Source organism: Schistocerca nitens, chromosome 5, assembly GCF_023898315.1.
Source record: "Schistocerca nitens isolate TAMUIC-IGC-003100 chromosome 5, iqSchNite1.1, whole genome shotgun sequence".
Classification (NCBI taxonomy): Eukaryota; Metazoa; Arthropoda; class Insecta; order Orthoptera; family Acrididae; genus Schistocerca; species Schistocerca nitens.
Genome location: NC_064618.1, coordinates 186884053 through 186905890, shown reverse-complemented (window position 1 = coordinate 186905890; position 21838 = coordinate 186884053). Strand labels below are relative to the sequence as shown.

At 41.8% G+C, this 21838-nt stretch overlaps 1 protein-coding gene across 1 annotated transcript in view; it reads left to right on the top strand.

The window, feature by feature from the left end:
- Positions 1-21838, top strand: part of LOC126260331 (synaptogenesis protein syg-2-like) — a 437845-nt gene that overhangs the window by 324879 nt on the left and 91128 nt on the right. Inside the window, exon 8 of the mRNA XM_049957655.1 lies at positions 5017-5147. Within this exon, the coding sequence (XP_049813612.1) occupies positions 5017-5147 (131 nt within the window). The remainder of the gene's footprint in view (positions 1-5016; positions 5148-21838) is intronic.

Here is a 21838-nt window from a genome sequence, read left to right as displayed (position 1 = left end):
CTTCCTATCCCAAAGAAAATATGAAGAGTAATAGCTTTCACGGACAAAGAAACGGTTGGTTAAATGAAGGAGAGAGAAAACGTTTAAAGTTAAGCTATCTGCAAAGCCGACTTCATTTCGTAAAATCTGAACGTTAATTATGTAAATGGAAGAAAGATTTACATGCAGCACGAAATGAAACTCGCAAAGGTGTGAAAGAAAAACTATTCGAAAGATTTAGAACTGCTCTTGAGAGTCAGGGCACCGTTATCGAGGGAAGTCTACGAGACTGGGCCATCTGAATTGCAAGTGAGACGAACATTGCTGATTTCCAGGCTTCTTCAGCCTCGTTAAACCGATTCAGAAAATTACACGGAAAAACAAGTCACATAATTATGAAGTTTACTTCAAGTACATATGTAGAGGACATGCTAATCATAGGCTACAGTATAAACAAATTGTTATTCCCTAACATGCTGTGTATAAAGACAGTCAGGTTTCGTGAAAAAACTGCATGCAAACCAAACATTATCATTTCGAGCTAGAAAAAAGAATAATGCATTTGTGCAGTCGATGAATGTTATGACACGTTCGTATACTACAATGCCACTGGTAAGTATCATGTACTGTATTACTGATTCCGCAGCTTATTACCTGTCTTCAGGAAGCACAAGGCAAATGAGGGCCAAAAACTGAAAAAAGGAGTCTTTGGTTTCAGAAATCTTGTAATCGACGTAGCAGAATATGGAAAAATCGGAGACTATAATTTTCAGTACAATATCCGAAACGCCTGCAGAAAAGAAGACATTGCCTTTGTAGGACTCTTAGCCTGGCCATAACGACATCTATTTCAGGTGGAGGACAGATAGGCTGTTAGTATAATTCGGACTCCACCTGGAACCAACAGTTTGACCTAGACCCTCGACAAAGAAATTTTTCGGCAGCGTAAAGCATTATTCAGAAAACTGCCATACAACGTAATTTCCGACAGATCTTTGTCATGTCAGGTATGTCAGCGTAATAGTATTTAACTTTAGTCATTTGTGCACTGTCAGTTTGCACCGTCAAGTTTTACGAATTTGATCAAATATGCCAAATATGTAGCACAATATGCACAACAACAGCCGCGACCATTTATTACAGCAAACCAGTTCTATATAAATGAAGCTACTAATTAGTGTGCAGTGTCTCAATGCACTATTTTATCTTTTGTCAAGTGTGTCACGTGTCAGGATAACCTTTTTTTTTTCGTCATCGAATACACACTTCGCATTGTTGTGACAACTATTTGGAGTAACTAGTGAACAGTTTCATTGTTAGTGAAATACACGATATTCAGGAGTTATTGTAAGACTTATACTACTGTTATTTTTGAAAAATATTTCATGTCAACAAGTTAAAGTTCCAACTGACGTTAGTCGCCTGTAATGTAACACAGCACACTGCCTCGATTTTGCTGCCTCCTTCAGTCACTTGTGTAATAATTACATCTGTTGCAGTTCAGCTGCCAATATGAACTGCAAGTTTTTCAATAAATTAACTTTCTGAGATATTTTCGCTATGAGTGCACTTTGGACATCGTGCCACGCGTCTATACCTTCTTGCTGTGTCTGCTTAGTCGACTGATCGAGCACTAGGCGCCTTAGCAGCTGAAATTTTGCTGTGCATTTTCTTTCAGCATATTCTTCCAATGTGAAAAATTTCAGGGTGGTTTTCGACATCTAGAATCATTCCCTTGTCAGAGGCTGGTTCTGTTGTAACTGAAACCCTGTTGTTTACTATGGGAGAATAAGTATCAACACCAGCAGAAGTGAGGCTGCATGTTTAAAAAATCGTTGTTTATAATACGATTTCATGAAACAGATTATCTTACAGTATGGTCTTGTATATATAGCAGAAGATGCTTCTGTGGTGGCAAATGATTCTTCTGCATCTCTCTGTCTTGTTACTAAGCATAAATGCTGTGGAACTATATTGATATTCATATTACAAAGTAATAATTAATGCCACAGAACCAACTGATCACGTTTTTGTGCTGATAGTAAGTGAACACAAGGATTGGATTGGCAGCAAAGCTAGTAAACAAAAGAAGAGAAATGGTCACAGTGTACTTGAGGTACACAAAATATTGCTGAAAAGACTTGACTTACAATGTGTGTGAAGAGGGAAAATATAATATGTGTATTTACCGCTTCTGATTTATAGAAGCAAAGTCTGAAATTTAAATGCAGAAACTATCCATTAACAGAGATTGTTCTAGGAACAACTGAGAGATGCACGTATGGAATCAGTAGGACAAGAAATGGAAAAGAGAACAAACTGTAGTAGAAGACTTAAGACTGTAACGAAAATACAATGGAGGTATTGCTGAATCATTGCAAAAGTCAGGCAGTTTCATTTAATTCTAGATGAATTCCTCTTCACAATTACAGGTTAAATTTTTGACTTTTTAGCTCCAAATTCCATGTCCCTACAATTTTTTTCTGACAGACAGCTGAACAGTAAATCTGATAAACTGCATCCTTCTCTAATACCAGCTATTATTTTAAATGACTGATGTACTTATTATATGAATTTTACTTTACCTATCGTATTTTTTCTAATTTCGTGAATTATATTTCTTAATGCTGATTTAACACCTCGTTTTCAAATGATTTTATCCGATATTTGTCAGTTTACAGCTTCAGATGCTTTTTTGAAAGCAGTAAATCATATTATAATCGGTTTACAAGTTAACATTCTGTGGAGGATTATTAAGTTTAAGTTCAACGACTGTTCTGTGCAGGATTTTTCAAAGAACCACCGTGATATATTGGCAGTTGTTTATATAAATAATTGGAAGATAAGAAACAACGTGGAGATGCGAAAAAATACCGATTATACCAAAGAAATGCTAAAGCGAAGTTGATCTTCGGATAACCCCAATGAGTGACTACTCTCTATGGGCTATCGAAACAAAAACTTCTATATTTGTGAGAAAAAAATCGACGTCTCCATGGATTGTATAAATATGAAATGACCTAGATAGAAACCTGAAAGGACTCATTCTAAAAGAAAAAAGATTTCAAAAATGAAATAAGAAAATTCAATAGCGTTTAAAAACATAGTAAAAAATACAACAGGAGCAACATGAACAGAAGAAAGAAACGGACAACATGGGGATAAGATGAAGGAGTACTGGAAAAATACTAAACAACACGAAAATATGAGAAATACAGGTTGTTACGTAACCATCGTTGGTCAGTTTTACGAAAAAAATGTGAACATGGGCAGCACAAATAGCCAGGCGATTGTATGATGGACAATCCGATCAAAAGTATCCGGACAACCCTATGAAATGGTGAACGTATGCCACAACAGGCGGACGTGCCAGCATAAAAGGTAGACTGCGTTGTCAGCAGGGAGCGAGAACAGCAGAATAGTTTGGTCTGGAGAGCTAAGTCACTTCGAATGTGGACTAGTCATTGGATGTCACTTGGGTAAGAATTCCATCAGGGACACTTCTATCCTTGTAAATCTGCCGTAGTCGACTGTTGATGAAGTGACTGTGAAGTGAAAATGTGAAGGAACAACCACAGATAACCCAAAAGAGGCTGACTCACTTAATAACGAACAGGGAATGTCGAGAGTTGTGGACTACGGTTGTAAGAAATGGCATGTAATCTGAGGAAGGAATCACTGGTGACGTCCAAAGCACTATCAGCAGTCCAGCTAGTAGAGTGTCCTCGCGAAAGTAGTTAAAAACGATGGAGTACAGTGGTCCAACGACTCCTCATAAGCCACCCATTTCTGTAGGCAGTGATACGCTACACTTGCGGTGGTGCAAGGAGCAACAGAGCAACAGCACTGGGCAGTAGATGACTGGCAACAAGCGATCTGGGGTGATGAATCACTCTTTGCCCTCTGCAGCCCACTGGGATGGTTTATTTTTAGCCAATGCCTTGATAACGTTGACTCCCATCGTATGTAATGCCAGCAGTGAAGTACAGACGTGTTGTTATGATAGTGGTGTGATTTTCGGGGTTACGGTGTGGTCTCTTTACTCCGCTTACCTAAGTGCTGAATGAGGAATGATATGAACACATCTGCAGCATTATGTACTGCGCCAAATATAGGAATAGGTCGGAGACGATGTTTGGAACAGAATCACGATTGACTCTGTTATAAAGCAGCATCTGTCATGCAATGGTCTGTGGACAATACCAATACTGAAATTACCTGTTTCACGATCTGAACGCAATGGAACACCGTTTGAATGTATCACAACGACAACTTCGCTTCAGTTCCCAGTGTACAGCATGACTATCTTCATCAGTTTGGAGTCTTGATGAATAATAGGTTGCCATTGCCCCACCGACATTTAGACGTCACACTGAAACCGTTCCCAGCGAAGTTCGAGCCGCCATGAGGTCGAAAGGTTGACTGACCTCCTATTAACGTCCGTCAATATTTTTCCGTATACCTTTGATAAGATAACGTATGTTCGCCTAGAACTGTTTTTGAATGCTCTGAGGTAAAAGATGAATGGGATGACGACGTAGTGGTAGGTGGCTATATGACATTAGGAAACAAGAAGGATCAACGCACATATTCATAGTTCGAGAATACAATTCATGGAAATTGTAGTGGAGATATTTGTTCAGGCTTGGATGTCAACGGGCAGATAGTGGTGATTAAAACGCAAGGACTTCTGGACAGGCGAGTATAGGTTAATATCAGCATCTGCAGAAAAACGTATAACGGGAATAGGAATCGTTATGAACAGGAAGGAAGGGCAGCGCAATAGTTTGATGATCACTTTCTGGCGATTTCGCAATCAACTCATTGGTACCATCCATCGGAATGAGTGTTTCTTAGATTAATACCTAGGATAACTTTTCGCAGTGACTGGACCGTTTTTGTACTTCATCCGGTATCTGATCCTCTAAGATGTCAATCTTTTGCACTGAAAGAGATTGTGGAATGGCATTAGATCTTTATAATAGCTCCCAGTACTGTGTGGTGAATAGTTTAATGTAATCTGTGTACTTGATGCAGATGCACCATCTACCGAGCTGCGACTGGGCCCTCGACTGCACGCGGACGACGTGGAAGAAGGCAGCGACGTCTACTTCGAGTGCCACGTGCGAGCCAACCCACCTGCCTATAAGGTCTTCTGGAAGTTCGAGGTACGTGCCTACTACTGTTCACTTATCCTGTATTTTATACTCAGCACTCATTCAGACGGTTTGACGCATTTCGTTTTTAACACTATGGGTTTTTCTTCAACCGCAGGACGATTTTTTGACTACGGCCATTTGAGACAATCTATACCACTTACGGTTTCTATTTTGCTTTTTTTGGGTCGTCAGTCATCTGACTGGTTTGATGCTGCCCACCACGAATTCCTCTCCTGTTCCAACCTTCTCATCCGAAAATATCAATTGCAACCTACGTCCTCAATTATTTGCTGGATGTATTCCAATCTCTGCCTTCCAACTTCTATGATAACTTTAGTGTGGCCGAGCGGTTCTAGGCGCTACAGTCTGGAACCGTGTGACCGCTACGGTCGCAGGTTCGAATCCTGTCTCGGGCATGGATGTGTGTGATGTCCTTAGGTTAGTTAGGTTTCAGCGGTTCTAAGTTCTAGAGGACTGATGACCTCAGAAGTTACGTCCCATAGTGCTCAGAGCCATTTGAACCGTTTTTTGATAACTTTAGTGCTATCTTTACCTCTACGGAGTTATTCATTATCGCAGTGTCTGCAGCCTCAGAGAACTTCTAACGTATCTCTTCATTTCTTAGTACTTCCGTATCCCACGTTTTTGCGGACTGATTCTTCCTGACTAGTTTCTTAAACTTCAGCCTACTGTTCAACACTACTACATTGTGATGTAAATCTATATCTGCTCCTGGGTGTGTCCTACAATTCAGTATCTGACTTCGGAGTCTCTGTCTGACCATGATGTAATCTAACTGAAATCTTCCACTATCCCCGGCAGTTTGCAAGTGTACCTCATCCTCTTGTGATTCTTAAACAGAGTATTCGCTATTACTAATTGGTTTTTATTGTCATACCACAATTAGTCTCTCTCCTCTCTCGCTTCTACTACCAAGCTCATGTTCTCCCGAAACCCTTTCTTCTATTCCCTCCCCTACAACCGCATTCCCATCCCCCACGACTATTAGATAATCTCCCTTTACGTGCTGAACTACCCGTTTAATACCATAATATACTTTCTCTATCTCTTCAAATTCTGCATGCGACGTCGTTATATATACATGAAGTATTGTTCTCGGTGTTGGTTTGCTGCCGATTCTGATGAGAATAATCCTATCCCTGAACTGTTCACAGTAACTCAATTTCTTCCCTACCTTTCTGTTCATAACGAATCCTATTCCCGTTGTAACATTTCCTGGAACTGGTGATATTACAAAAGACTCGTCTGTTCAGAAATTCTTGTCTTCCTTCCATTTTACTTAACTGACCCCACTATATCTGGATTAAGCTCTAGCACTTCCCTTTTCAGATTTAATAGCTTCTCTGTCACATTCAGACTTCTGACATTTCACGCCCCGATTCGTAGAACGCTATGTTTTCGTTGGTTATTGAATATTTTCTTCATGGTCACCTCCCCCTTGTTTGGACCCCTCACGTAGATCCAAATGGGGAACTAGCCCGGAATCCTTTTCCAGTGGAAAGATTGTCAAGATATTTTTCACTTAAAGGACACATGTCCTGTGGATAAACTTTGTGTCTTTAATGCAGTGGTTCCTATTGCTTTCTGAATCTTCACGCTATTGATCATTTCTGATTCTTCTGCCTTTAGAGCAGTTTCCCACTTCAAGGGTGAGAGAGTATCCTAAACATCTATCTGCCCCTTCTCCCTCTTTGACAAGGCCGTTGGATGAATCAGAGTCACGTCTTATGTCTGAAGTCTTTGACAGCCATTACTGACGACTTTTATATAAAATTTAAGCAGTGGCGAGGTTTAGAACTCCCGAGACAGAAAATTTTGATTACTAGTCGACGACACTAACCCTAGACCACTGGGCAATTTAAGATATTGGTATATGTGTACCACCTTGATGGCTGCTGACGATTCAACCGGTTATCAGGTAGCATAATGTTGTTATAGTAATAATGATCTAACTGGCATGTAGTTGTGCTCCTTGGTATCTTCTCTTGGTCAGTGTTTTTTCGCCCGCATCTCGTGGTCGTGCGGTAGCGTTCTCGCTTCCCACGCCCGGGTTCCCGGGTTCGATTCCCGGCGGGGTCAGGGATTTTCTCTGCCTCGTGATGGCTGGGTGTTGTGTGCTGTCCTTAGGTTAGTTAGGTTTAAGTAGTTCTAAGTTCTAGGGGACTGATGACCATAGATGTTAAGTCCCATAGTGCTCAGAGCCATTTGAACCATCAGTGTTTTTTCAAAACTTGAATATTAATTAGAAATAGCATCCATGCAAATGGATATACCACTTTGTTTTTCACATGAAGACTGCTCCACGCAAAATGCAGTATTTAATTGGTCCAGTTACGCTGCTGACACAGGTCATTACGTATTGGGTGTACAATACAGAGATTTGGTTCCTTAAGTGCGATTAATCTCGGTGTGGTACTGCTAACTCGATGGACATCAACTGTGAACTCGGAACCATGACCTGCCAACTATTCCACGGGGTGTGTGCCTTGGGCAGAAGGTGACACAGCATCTCCGTGCTTTTGGCTGCTGAGCGGAGCGATACCATGATACGCGGGCAGTGGTTGTGACGAAGGTCACATCACATATCGCCTAATTATGTAGCCTTGAAAGCAGTAGTATGCTTTCTCCAGATATGTCTTCTCTTACAATAAAAGTTGGATTTCAGACACCGTACCTTATTTTCTTTAATGACTAACTTACTCTCTTGCCGAACTACTGGCTTTTGGTAGCCTTACACCGTGGTATGTTTGAAATCCTTTTCCGAGTTTATTGTTCTTGTCTTGTTCATAGGATCGCAGTGGTACTCTATTGCAGTCGAAATGTAAAGAACTCCATACAGTACTTTATATCGATGTTGCTTATGCGTATGTGTTACAGTTAACAATCCTATTACACTAGTGGCCATTAAAATTGCTACACCACTCAGATGACGTGTTACAGACACGAAATTTAACCGACTGCAAAAGAGGATGCTGTGATATGCATATGATTAGCTTTTCAGAGCATTCAAACAATGCTGGCGCCGATGGCGACATCTACAACATGCTGGCATGAGGAGAGTTTCCAACCGAGTTCTCATTCACAAAAAGCAGTTGACCTGCGTAGCCTGGTGAAACGTTGTTGTGATGCCTCGTGTAAGGAGGTGAAATGCGTACCGTTTCCGACTTTGATAAAGATCGGATTGTGGCCTATCGCGATTGCGGTTTATCGTATCGCGATATTGCTGCTCGGGTTGGTCGAGATCCTATGACTGTTAGCAGAATATGGAATCTGTGGTTTCAGGAGAGTAATACGGATCGCCGTGCTGGATCCCAACGGCCTCGTATCACTAGCAGTCGAGTTGACACGCACCTTATCCGCATGGATGTAACGGATCGTTCAGCCACGTCTTGATCCGTGAGTCAACAGGACGTTTGCAAGTCAACAACTATCTGCGCGAACACTTCGATGACGTTTGCAGCAGCAGTAACTATTAGCTCGGAGACCATGGCTGCGGTTACCCTTGACGCTGCATCACAGGAGCATCTGTGATGGTGTACTCAACGACGAACCTGGGTGCACGAATCTCAAAACGTCATTTTTTCGGATGAATCCAGGTTCTGTTTACAGCATAATGATAATCGCATTCGTGTTTGGCGACATCGCGGTGAAGACACATTGGAAGCGTGTATTCTTCTTCTGGCGTATCACCCGGCGTGATGTTATGGGGTGCCATTGGTTACGCGTCTAGGTGACCTCTTGTTCGCATTGACAGCACTTTGAACAGTGGACGTTACATTTCCGATGTGTTACGACCCGCAGCCTCTACCCTTCATTCGAGCCCTGCGAAACCCTACATTTGAGCAGGATAATGCACGACTGCAAGTTGCTGGTCCTGTACGGGCCTTTCTGGATACAGAAAATGTTTGACTGTTTCCCTGGCCAGCACATTCTCCAGATCACTCACCAATTGAAAACGTCTGGTCAATTGTGGCAAAGCAACTGGCTCGTCACAATACGCCAGTCACTACTCTTGATGAACTGTGGTATCGTGTTGAAGCTGCATGGGCAGCTGTACCTGTACACGCCATCCAAGCTCTTTTTGACTCAATGCCCAGGCGTATCAAGACCGTTATTACGGCCAGAGGTGGTTGTTCTGGGTACCTATTTTCAGGATCTATGCACCCAAATTGCGTGAAAATGTAATCACATGTCAGTTCTAGTATCATATATTTGTCCAATGAATACTCGTTTAGTATCTACATTACTTCTTGGCGTAGCAATTTTAATGGCCTGTGGTGTATTTATGTCTTTAAAAGATTGACCAGTGTGGACTATAACCTTTCTTCCTAAACATTTTAATTTTAGGCCACCATATACAGATTCGATGTTCATCATTGCTCTATCACTCTCTTCCATAAACATGCTACGAAACAATACCATACTTTACATTCAGAGATCCGAGAAGTGTAAGAGCTGTTTTCGCAATCTACAGTACTCGTGAAACGGTATGAAACCTAATGTATTAAGTATATTACTGACTTGGCTTTAGCAAGGTTTAATGTTTATCTGTTTATTTTCACCGCTCTGGGTAGCCGTGCGGTCTAAGGCGCCATCCCACGGTTCGCTCGACTCCTCCCCGTCGGAGATTCGGGTGGATGAAGTCAGCAGTTTGGTCCCATATAACTTACCAGAAATTTCCAAATTTTATTTTTCTACCTTTAATTGTTTATAACACGTTTGGTGTTTGGAACTCTAATTGTTGTCAAGCTTCTGAGAATGTCTGCATAAGTGATTCTCGCTTAAAAATGAGAAATAATCGAAATTTAAGTGACAACAAAAAACTTTTGACAGCTGTAATAGGTAGTTGTCTGGAAGTACGATCCCTTATCCCTTCGGACTCGCGTGCACATCCGAAGGAACATTGTATTGTACTTCTAAACAACATAGGCACTGCAGCATGGTATTTATTCGCCGACACCGGTCAAGCGACTTTCAATTAAAACCTCTTGCCTTTATGGGAATATACATAACGGCTGTACGTATGCATGTTGCAGACACATGGTTGACGACATGTAACTTTGGGTCTGGCCGTGGCACATGCTCGGGTAGCTTAATGATAACCCGACAGCTCGCGGTAAACCGGAAATCCGGTTTCAAGTCTCTGACCGACACAATGTTTCACTGTCGCTATCCCATTACACAGTTAATGGTGATCCACATCCGCAACTGTGAGTATTTTTCATTTGTTCTTTTTGTGCCATATGTCTACCAGTTTATTACGGGTCACCACGACTTCCTCTCCTGTGTCAATGTCTCTTTCTCACTTACACCCAACGTCCTCGAATATTTGCAGGATATATTCAAATCTCTGTTTCCCCTGCAGATTTTACCCTCTACAACTTGCTCTAGTACCTTGGAAGTCACTTGCTGATATCTTAACGCAAGTTTAATGATCGTTACAATTCTTCTTGTCAGTTTTTTCCACATTTCCTATCTTCGCCGAGTCTGCCGAGAACCTCCTCATTTGTTATATGATCAGCGAACCTAATTTTTAACTTCTTTCTATAGCACCACATCTCAGACACATCGATCCGCTTCTCTCCGTTTTCCCATCCAATAGTGCATGACACGCTTGCAAATTACCTATGATATTGCCAAATGCTCGGTGCCAAAATGTCGTAAATCAAAAAATAACGATAGAGGTCCACCACTCTGACAACAGAAAAAGCTTTGTGAGTTAAGAGGACTGCTTTGCAAATATGACAAGTAAAACAGCTAACTGTTTAACTTAATATTTAATGAAGTATTTTCTATCACGAGAGCATTATTGCTCCTAAATTCGTTCATCAGTTACGACATATTGTGGTGAATTTTTTGATAAAGACACCCGTAGTCGGTGTCGAAGCCAGGTAAAATAGAAATTTGTTGCAACCGGTTGGTTGTTTTATACCTATCATATGCCTGTACTGTTTAGTCTCACAGCAAAGTTGCGATAGGTAGATTAAAGAAATTAATAGAATGGTTTAAATCGTGGAATGTTTATGGTTGTTACAGAGCGTTTCATATAGATACAAATATCAGTGCTGGGCATGAACACCACTAAGTTATTGAGAGGTAGGAGGGGAGGAATAAACGATCTCACCATTCTTCGTACTATTAATGTGGCGTCATTTGTGGAACTTGTGAAGCCGGTACGGCTCATTCCTACTCTCTTAGCTGTGTGGTGGCGACATGGCAGACGGCAGCTCTCATCTCTTGGGATGGTTGACTGGCAGCGACTGTTGCATCGTAGAAGTTGTGTTATCGCAGCGTTGAGAGGAGGATGTCAGATAAGGAAACTGCAGTGTGAAGTCTATTGCTTACGTCCAAGCTACTAGACCATTGATCATGGAGCGGAAAGAGAATGAGTCACAAAGTGACTCCTTCTTCGGAGCTGTCTGAGGAACTGTCCACTTCGCTTCACCTGGCTGACCTTAGCTCATAGATTACCCGAATTTTTCGTCCTCTCAGTCATTTGAGGGCCTCATTTGAAGTGCCGACGAATTACTAATAGCCGTTTCGTGAGCCCGCCTCCCAGTGCAAGGTTGAAATTTCCGATCCTTCGTTGGCTAGTAGTCCCTCTGGAACTTGTGGTTTTCTCACGTTTCTCTTTCATCACCGTTTCTAACACTGACCATAATCAATCAAGCACTTTATTCTGCCGTTTCAAAAAAAAAAAATGGGTCAAATGGCTCTGAGCACTATGGGACTCAACTGCTGAGGTCATAAGTCCCCTAGAACTTAGAACTACTTAAACCTAACTAACCTAAGGACAACACACACGTCCAAGCCCGAGGCAGGATTCGAACCTGCGACCGTAGCGGTCGAGCGGTTCCAGACTGTAGCGCCAGAACCGCTCGGCCACCAGCGGCCGGCTCTGCCGTTTCGCTAGAGTTCAGTCTACAAGAAACTAACTTGTTGGTAACGGCCATCTGTGTGTGAAGACTGGGCATTCTCATACATCTGCTTCGTTCTCGAATTTGCAGGTGTTCATCATTTACAAGTAATTCTCTTGCTGTCCACCAAACATTATACACAGACCAAATCTTCGAAAGCAAATCCATGTTTTGCACGCTGTTTCTGCGTACATTCAGGGTGCTCTTGCTTCTACGTGTCGTCTCAGTGACCGCAGTGGTGCGTGACTTATCGACGTAATTCTTACCGCCCGCCAAGCATTTTGCCATACAGTGCAACACTTCTCCGGCAAGCTAGACGTTTCACAACTCATAGCTGATGAGTTACGGCATTTTTGTGACGTCTTTTCCGTGCCTGAAGAGATCTGCAACAGCGGCATTTTCTCATTGCATGGCAGGCTGTACGCAAAGTGGCGATTTTTAAACCATCCCTCGTGTGGGTAAAGAACGTGCTCGTGTCTGCGTCTGCGGCTATCGATGCCTGCAGTTTAAGCCTCTCTCCAGTTTCTCAGCTCCCGGTTCTACCCAACAACGAAACTGCCGGTTTTTCCCACCATAGACTGTCTAAAAATCTCACTTCTCGGCGTGCCCGGTGACGCAGGTTATTCCAGTACATTTTCCAGAATTACTTCCTCAGTCTAAGGCCAATGCTTGAATATTCTATTCGTGAGAAGAGCCTTATTTTCCTACGCTCGTCTGCTTTTTCTGCTTTTTATGGCCGCTTTGCTTCCTTCGCAATGTGTTAGTTTGCATTGTACGTTGCAGAAATTTATAACTTCGTTTACTGCGTCGTATTAAAATTATCGCTAATGTCTTATTTTTGGTTTTCTTCCGTGTACAGTCAGTTCATACGCTGTACTCGTTGCACTATTCATACTTTTATACTGCTCCTGTAATTAATTTTTACTACCTCTGAAGATATCAATATCATTAGCAAATTTTGTCATCGGAATCATTTCACCCCGAAATTCAAATTTATTTTTGAACGTTTCTCTTATTTCCATGACTGTTTCTTCGATCTGTGGACAGAATACTATGGACGATTGACTGCATCCTAGTCTTGAACCAGAGCACTTCTTTCCATGACATCACAATCTTATGGTTCCCTATGGGATCATCAAAATGCGAGGCGTATCCGGAAAGAAAAGTCCGATTAGTCGCGGAATGGAGACCACTGTGGAATGGAATTTTGCACAGACGTGTTGGGCAGTGTCTTCAGTGTGCCTGTCGATCGCTTCATTTCACCCTATTCAGTTCAGAGCGCAAAGTGATCATGCAGAGATGCCTAAAACAACAATGTCTCCCACCAAGTATGTGGATCTGGTGAGGTATTTCGCCTGAAGCTATGCAGCCCACTTAACATAAATGTCATGCGTTTCTATATTCATGAAAATTTTCACCCGCATTATGCAGGGGCAGTGAAGACGTGCAGCGTTTTCGTGGTAAATGATCACCCACAATACAGACCTTAATTGGCTCCCTCTGTTGTTCATCTCTGCTCACATGAACCGCTAGCTACGAGCACAACGATTTGGTGCAAACAAAGAAAGGCAAACCAGCGCAGAGAACTGGCGGAAAGCACAGACGGCTGTTTTCTGTGATGAGGGCACTGGAAAGATTGAACAACGTCACGACTATTCAGAGAAGTAGGTGGAAGGCGTGGTTAACTGTTGCGAATAAAATTTTTTTCATTTTCACTGTGGTTTTCATTTCACGACTGATCGGTCCCTACTTTCCAAACAGCCCTCATATTATGTATTACTCTTCATTCCCTGTAACTTATTCCTATTTTTTCTCATAATCCCGATCATCTTGCACCAATACACATTGTCAGATTCTTCTTCCAAGTCGACAGATCCTGCGAAGGTGTCTTGATTTTTCATACGCTTTGCTTCCACTATCATGTGCAACGTGAGATCTGCCTCTCTAGTGCCTTTACCTATCCTGAAACCTAAACTAATTGTCACATAAGCGATGCCAAATTTTCTGTATCATTCTTCGGTATAATAATTCTGTCACTAACTTGTGTTCCTGAGATATTAAGCTAATTATGGATTAACTATCGCAGTTATTTGCGCTTGTTATCAGCGTGACAGAATGGATCGTATTTTTTCGAAAGCCTTGTGCTATGTCTGCAGTCTGATGTATTGTACTAACCAACGTCAATAGTGATTTGTTTGCCGTTTCCACCACATATTTTAGAAATTCTAAAAGTGTTTTATGTATGCGTTCTGTCTGATATGATTGTGTGTCTTACAAAGCATTGTCAAATTCTTCATTGGATGCTCTATGTCTGAAAAATCGATATCTGATTCTTCTTCTGTTACGTTAGCAGGTTTGTTTTTCCTTCTCGTAGAGACGTTAAATAAATTATTTCCACCTATGTGCACGCTCCTTTACGTGTATCAGCGGTATTCCTCCTCGCTCTTAATGTTCCTACTTCAAATTTTTAATGTCACTGAAGGTTACTTTAACCTTTCTATATTCTGAATCCGTTCTTCCACCCGTTTTGTTTCCCTCTTCAATTCATTTGCATTGTAACTGTAGCCATTTCGCCTTAGGCTCGTTGCACTTCCTGTTCATTCCATTCTTGATTATGTTATTTTGCTTTATTACTGTCTGTTCCTGAACATTTTTGTACTTCCATATTTCTCTTGTTATTAAATGATTCTTCTCGGGGCCGGCCGCTGTGGCCGAAGGGTTCTAGGCGCTTCAGTCCTGAACCGCGCTGCTTCTACGGTTGGTTGCAGGTTCGATTCCTGCCTCGGGCATGGCTGTTTGTGATGTCCAGAGGTTAGTTAGGTTTAAGCAGTTCTTAGTCTGATGACCGCAGATGTTAAGTCCGATAGTGCTTGGAGCCATTTGAATTCTTCTCGGCTCTGCTTATGGGATTGGCCGTTCTAGAGACGGGCATTTCTCTTTAACTGAACCGCATACTGTTTTATTCATTATCAAATTACCTACAGTCTAAGAGAACTTCAAACATATTTTACCTTTCCTCAGCACCTAAGTACCCATATTGTTTCCACATTGAACCTTTCTGACGATTCTCGTAAACATCAGCCTACCCTAAATCATTAGGCTGTTGAATTATGGTCTGAGTCTGTTATCTGATCATGTGCATGACTTACAGTCCAATATCTGATTTTGGAATCTCACTCTCACCATGATTTAATCCAGCTGGTATCTTCTCCCGTAACAACATCTTCATTTCAATTCTCTACGAAAGCATTGCCATCCCCACGATTATTAGATTGTCATCCCTGGACATAGTCTGTCACCCGTTCAGAGGCCTCACGTACTCCGTCTCGTAATCTTTAGCTTGTGACGTTGGCAAGTATACCTGAACTAATATTATTGCCGTTGGTTTTCTGCCTTCTGATGAGAATGAACCTTCATTAAATTCTTCAAAGCAACTCACTTTCTGACCGATCTTCATATTTACAACGAATCGTACCCTCTTGGTACCACTTTCTGCTGCTGCTAATATTATATTGTATTCGTCTGACCACAAATCCTAACATTCCTTCCATTTCACTTCACTCACCCCCCCACTATATCCTGATTGAACCTCTGCATTAAACCTTTCAGATATTCTAGCTTCCCTGTCCCTTTCACAATTCTGATAGTCAACGTCCCAAATCCTAGTATGTCACCCTTTCGTTGTTTTCTCATTCGTCTTCTAATGGTCACCTAACCTCTAGCAGTCACGGAGATCCATGATGGGGGACTAGTCCGGCATCTTTTGCCAACTAGGAAATCGCTATGACGCGTTTCCATTAACTAAAGGCCACATGTGCTGTGGATACAAAATGGTTCAAGTGGTTCTGAGCACTATGGGACTTAACTTCTGAGGTCATCAGTCCCCTAGAACTTAGAACTACTTAAACCTAACTAACCTAAAGACATCACACACATCCATGCCCGAGGCAGGATTCCAACCTGCGACCGTAGCTGTCGCGCGGTTCCAGACTGTAGCGCCTAGAACCGCCCGGCCACTGTGGATACACATTAACTGTCCTCAGAGCAGTTGTTTGGCAAGACGAAGGTGACTACTTATGGAAATCTTCAGCCGACGTTGCTGATGATGTATATTCAAAATTAAAGCAGAGGCTGAGATGGAAACCGAGAACAAGGAGATTTTTATTACTAGTCAAAGACGCTACCCCTGTATCATACGTATATTAAAATGATGTCCCGCTGTGAACCGGCCAGCTGTCTGCACACTGGAAATAAATGGCACCAAATAGTACTTGTGAGTCAATTCATAAATACAAGAGTGTTCCATATTGTTCGTAAATTTACATAACTTCGTTTGAAGAGTAAAATACCTTGCTATGTAAAAGTCTCTTTGTTGTGACAACTTCTGTCAGTTTATACCTATCATAATCTGATCGACAGTTATACACTATACATTATAAATTACCATTTTGGTTCCGAACTACTCTTTAAACATCAGAGGTCGGTTGTATTTTTAGTGATCAGAGACTGGATATCATGAGGCTACTGAAAGTGATATTATAAGTATGTACCATACGATTATCAGAACTGACAGACTTTTTTACAACACGTTCTGGTTTTCCAGAAATCACATTTCTTGCATCTTAGATATAACAGTGTACCATAAAGAGACCTCTCAGTCTACCTATCTGATATGTGTTTAAAATTACGTTTTCTCTACCGCAAGTTATTAGTACGAGTCAGTTTTCGAACTATATAACACAGTCATTTGTAGTATCAGTGTGTTACCATTGGCAATTATGGGTAATCCTCTCAGCAATGAAATTATGGCATTCCCATGCTACTTACCTGTCCAGTGACATCCAATATCAGTTACTTGACGAATTACCAAATTATCATAAGCTACATCCCACAGTGACCATGAAAGTGAAATGTCGACACAGCATAATGTGGCGTTCTTGATGATGAAGGAATTCATGTTTACGGGAAAATATCAAGTAGCCTCAGGCGTGAATAGGTACGTTGATTTTGGAGGGAGGCGAGCTAGAGTAGTCCCTGCAGTAGTGCAAAGTCAGTGTACCAGGGTGGCGTAGTGGTTAGTGCTTCTGCCTAGTTAGCAGGTGACTAGGTTTATAATCCCGGTCATGGTACACATTTTCATTAGTGGCTTCAATCTACATACACTGAAGAGCCAAGGAAACTAGTACACCTGCCGAATATAGTGTAGGACGCTCGGGAGCATGCAACACGACGTGGCAGGGAGTCGACTAATGTCTGAAGTAGTGCTGGAGGAGATTGACCCTATGAATCCCGCAGGGCTGTCCATAAATCTGTAAGAGTACGAGGGGGTGGAGATCCTTTCTGAAAAGCACGTTGCGAGGCATAAGAGACATGCTCAGTAGTGTTCATGTCTGGAGACTTTGATGGCCAGCGAAAGTGTTTAAACTCAGAACAGTGTTACTGGAGTCACTCTGTAGAAATTCTGGACATGTGGGGTGTCGCATTGTCTTGCTGGAATTGGTCGAGTCCGTCAGAATCCACAGTGCACATGAATGAATGCCGTTGATCAGACAGGACACTTACATACGTGTCATCTGTCACAGTCGTATCTAGACGTATCAGAGGTCCCATATCACTCCAACTACACTCGCCCCACACCATTGCAAAGCCTCCACCAGTTTGAACAGTCCCCTGCTGACACGCAGAGTCCATGGATTCATGAGGTTGTATCCAAATCACTACACGTCCATCCGTTCCATATAATGTGAAACGAGACTTGTCCGATCAGGCAACTTGTTTCCTTTTATCAACAGTCCAGTGTCGGTGTTGACGGTCCCAGGCGAGGCGTAAAGCTTTGTTTAGTGCAGTCATCAAGGGTACACGATTGGGCCTTCGGCTCCGAAACCCCATTCGATGATGTCTCGTTGAATGGTTTGCACGCCATCGCTTCTTGATGATACAGCATTGAAATCTGCAGCAATTTTCGGATTGGTTGCACTTCTGCCACGTTGAACGATTGTCTGCAGTCGTCGGTGGTCCAGTTCTCGCAGCATCTTTTTCCGGCCGCAACGATGTCGGAGATTCCTGATATTCACGGTACAGTCGTTAAATGGTCATACGGGAAAATCCTTACTTCATCGCTACCTCGGAGATGCTGTATCCCATCGCTCGTGCGCCTACTGTAACACCACACTCAGACTCACTTAAATGCTATTGTAGCAGCAATAACCGATCTAACAACGGCGCCAGACATTGTCTTATATAGGCGTTGCTGACCGTAGCGCCGTATTCTGCCTGTTTACATATCTCTGTATTTGAATACGCATGCCTATACCAGTTTCGTTGGCGCTTCAGTGTAAACATCAGCGATAGAACAGTTTTAAACGAAAATAACACATGAGACAGAATGAGTTCGAGAGTTCGTGTTATAGGTCTTGTGAGGCCTCCGCATATTCGGTAACAACATAAAATAAAGCACCCTACGTATTAGCCGTTACAAAACAAACCTTCCACAATCCAACCGGGTTAATGAACTGAAACATCACATACGATCACACTAGGGTGACATCAAGGAGGTGTGCAGTGTGTAGCAAAGTGAGATATCCGTATCGTACCTGATGGGTTTGTCGTATGTGTGGTATTGGTTCTTGCATGAGTAATAGTTTTTCAGACACCATAAAGAACAACAGTTTCTTGGAATCACTACTTTCTATGTGATACCACTTTAAGTAAAAATATTCTAAGACTTTTTTTTTCTCAAAACATTCGTTCGTATCTTAGTGTACCGCACTTGAATGAACCAGTGCTAATGTAATATTAAATCTAAAAGGGTTGCTATTGCAGGTAAGCGAAGAGTTGATGTAGGATGTAGGGTTATACGGTGGAGTACGAGAACCGCCGAGGGAGGTGGTAGCAGAATAGAAGACTGGCCGCACGAAAGATGACTTTCGGTGGGCCGCGCGAAAGATGACTTTCGGTGGGAGAGGCAGTAACCGCCACTGCAGACAGGAGAGAAGGAGTTCCCCTCGTTTCTTCTTCACCGCGAGGTAGATGAGAACCGAGGTGAGCGAGCAAGTAAATGCTCTAAGTTCAGCCCTCTCTAACCTTTGCGCAAACTCGTTCTACAGAGGAAAGAAAAATTAGCTCGACGTGAAGCGGTGCGCAGGTAATTGAGTTACATGATGTATTCGTTCGCACATTTCCGCGGTTCTTTATTCTAATAAAGTGTTTAATTCCATGAACTGTGATATTAGCTTGGCTGAAAACATTTCCTCGGTAGCGAACAATCACGCTGTTGTTTATCCTTTACATTGCTGTTACTTTGTTTCTAACATCTCACGCCACGTGTCCATCTGTTTTGTTTAGAATGTGCCGGATTCCTATAGGCAAACGCGCTCGCATACACTGGAACGCACTTGTACACAAAATCGTTAATGAATTGCCCAGGGCTCAACAACAGCGAAAGAATTTCTCTTTCACGCTGTATTACAAAGGGAATGTGCAACAAAGGCTTTCGGGAGCGCTCTGGACGTACGATAAAGAGAAAACGAAAACGAGGTATTGCGTTCTCTGCCCATGGGAAGTCTAACGAAATAAAGTATACAGATCAGTCGCTCTCAAAGGTTCACAGAAAAGTGTCAGATAGCCCATATACTTTACAAAACGTTGTGGTTACTGAAAGTGATCATCGGAGAGAAAGTTATTTATATATTTCTTTTTGTCTGTCTGTCGTACGGTAACAGGAACAAACGATGAAACACGTGTGTATGCCCACGTAAAGGCCAGGAGACTAATACCAAACGTTATCGACCGGGAAAATTTAGTTTCTAACATGTGGGAGCAGCGATTAATTTAAGGGCGTGAGAAATTTATGTTGCTCCTCTTGATCAGTATCACGATTTGTTTCAAAGACACCAGCGAGCTTACTTCTTGAACTAAATGCTTAACCAAATAAAGTCCCTGTGAGATTTCCAGTATAAGCAGAACAACACGTACAAGGTGTAACTGTAAAAAATGCATACTGGCGAAAAGAAACACATTCAGTTTAGCTTCTCAGCCGCTTCATATACCAGATGGTTAGCTAACACAAATATGAATATACGGTGGAGGAAAAATCATTGAAAATTCCTTAAACTCCGTTATACGATAAATTAATCAATCTCAAAGGCATTAAATTCAACTAAGTACCTAAGAATTACAGTTACGAACAACATAAATTGGAAATGAAATGGCTCTGAGCACTATGGGACTTAACTTCTGAGGTCATCAGTCCCCTAGAAGTTAGAACTACTTAAACCTAACTAACCTAAGGACATTACACACATCCATGCCCCAAGCAGGATTCGAACCTGCGACAGTAGCGTATCTGGTGTGTAAATTACATGAACATTGAAGACAGTGCTATAATCTGAAAATATATATCAATAAAACTTACGTATTCACTTTGGTGAAGCATGTAGTCCTAAAAGAAATTGTTATTGAAGACAAAGATCTGGAACAGATCTCCAGTTTTATTTATTTAAGGAGCGAACCTACTTAAATAACGATAAAGACGTACACAACAAAACAAGTAAATTTTACTACATATGTGGAACTGTATGTAAAAGGTTAACGAGTTAGACGAGGAACGTCTCAAAAAGTTTAACGAAATGGTAGCTGTGCCTACCTTGCTTTTGGAGGGAATCCTTCACTGAAAAAACAACAAACAATATCTTCTGAAAAACAAGAGAATGCATATGAGTCCTACTGATGAGAATGACAGCTATGGTGAACAAAATTCCATTTATTATTATATTTTATATCACGGCACGGTCATATACTCAGAAGAAATTTGCCGATAAAGTCAGAACTAGAAGTCTCCTCTCATATCGTGTCAAAGTCTTTGGAGTGATGCGTACTCTCATCGATTAAACATCAAGTGAAGCGTAATAAGCAGCTTAAATTCAAGGCCGTCTTGGGGGGTTGGAGGTGTGAGGGGAGGGCGAGGCGAAGACGGACGAGAAGGGATCTAGAACAAGAGGTTTGCCGACTCAGGCAGAAACTTAAAGAGACGTAGAAAATACCAGCGTGCATTATAACTTGTTTCCTATAGTGGTATCATCATATAGTCTCGTATCCAGACTCCTGTTTTAGGGTCGTTAAACAGAAATCCAGCGCAGTTATCTCTTTCATACTCTCACATGTATGGTCACTAGCATTAGCACAATTGCATCGAAAGTATTAGAAACTTTTCCTGTAAATTCGACAGATTCTCTACTGGTTCGATAACACCTTCTTACAAGTTTGGTCTCGGTTAAGTTTCTTCATCTGGAGGTAACTACAGCGACCAATATCGTTGATTATCGTCCTTGTAAAAGCAAGAAGATTTGCTGAACTCTTCTTCTATGTAGAACCACATGTTTCGACATCATAACGGATTATATTTGCAGGTTTTTCGTCTTGTGGGTTTTGATGTACTTTGGCATAGTATATTTCCGTTAATTCTTCAACAAAATATATGCCAGCTATAGTTTTGAACGGTTTCTGCACGGGCAGCAGCTGCTGACCTCTTTCGTTTCCTCGCAATGTGTACAAACAACACTATATTTATTGTTTAAAATATTTATTTAAATCAGTTCGTTAAAGATATCAGATTTCTCACAAATACGCCGCCAGGTGGCTCTTACAAAGAAATGCTGAAGAACCGAGGGCATGTTGGAATGAAAGTTTCATGAACGTTTCAGATATTACGTCGGGAAAGCCTCAAATAGCACCGCATGAATGACAATAAGTATACTTCATCAT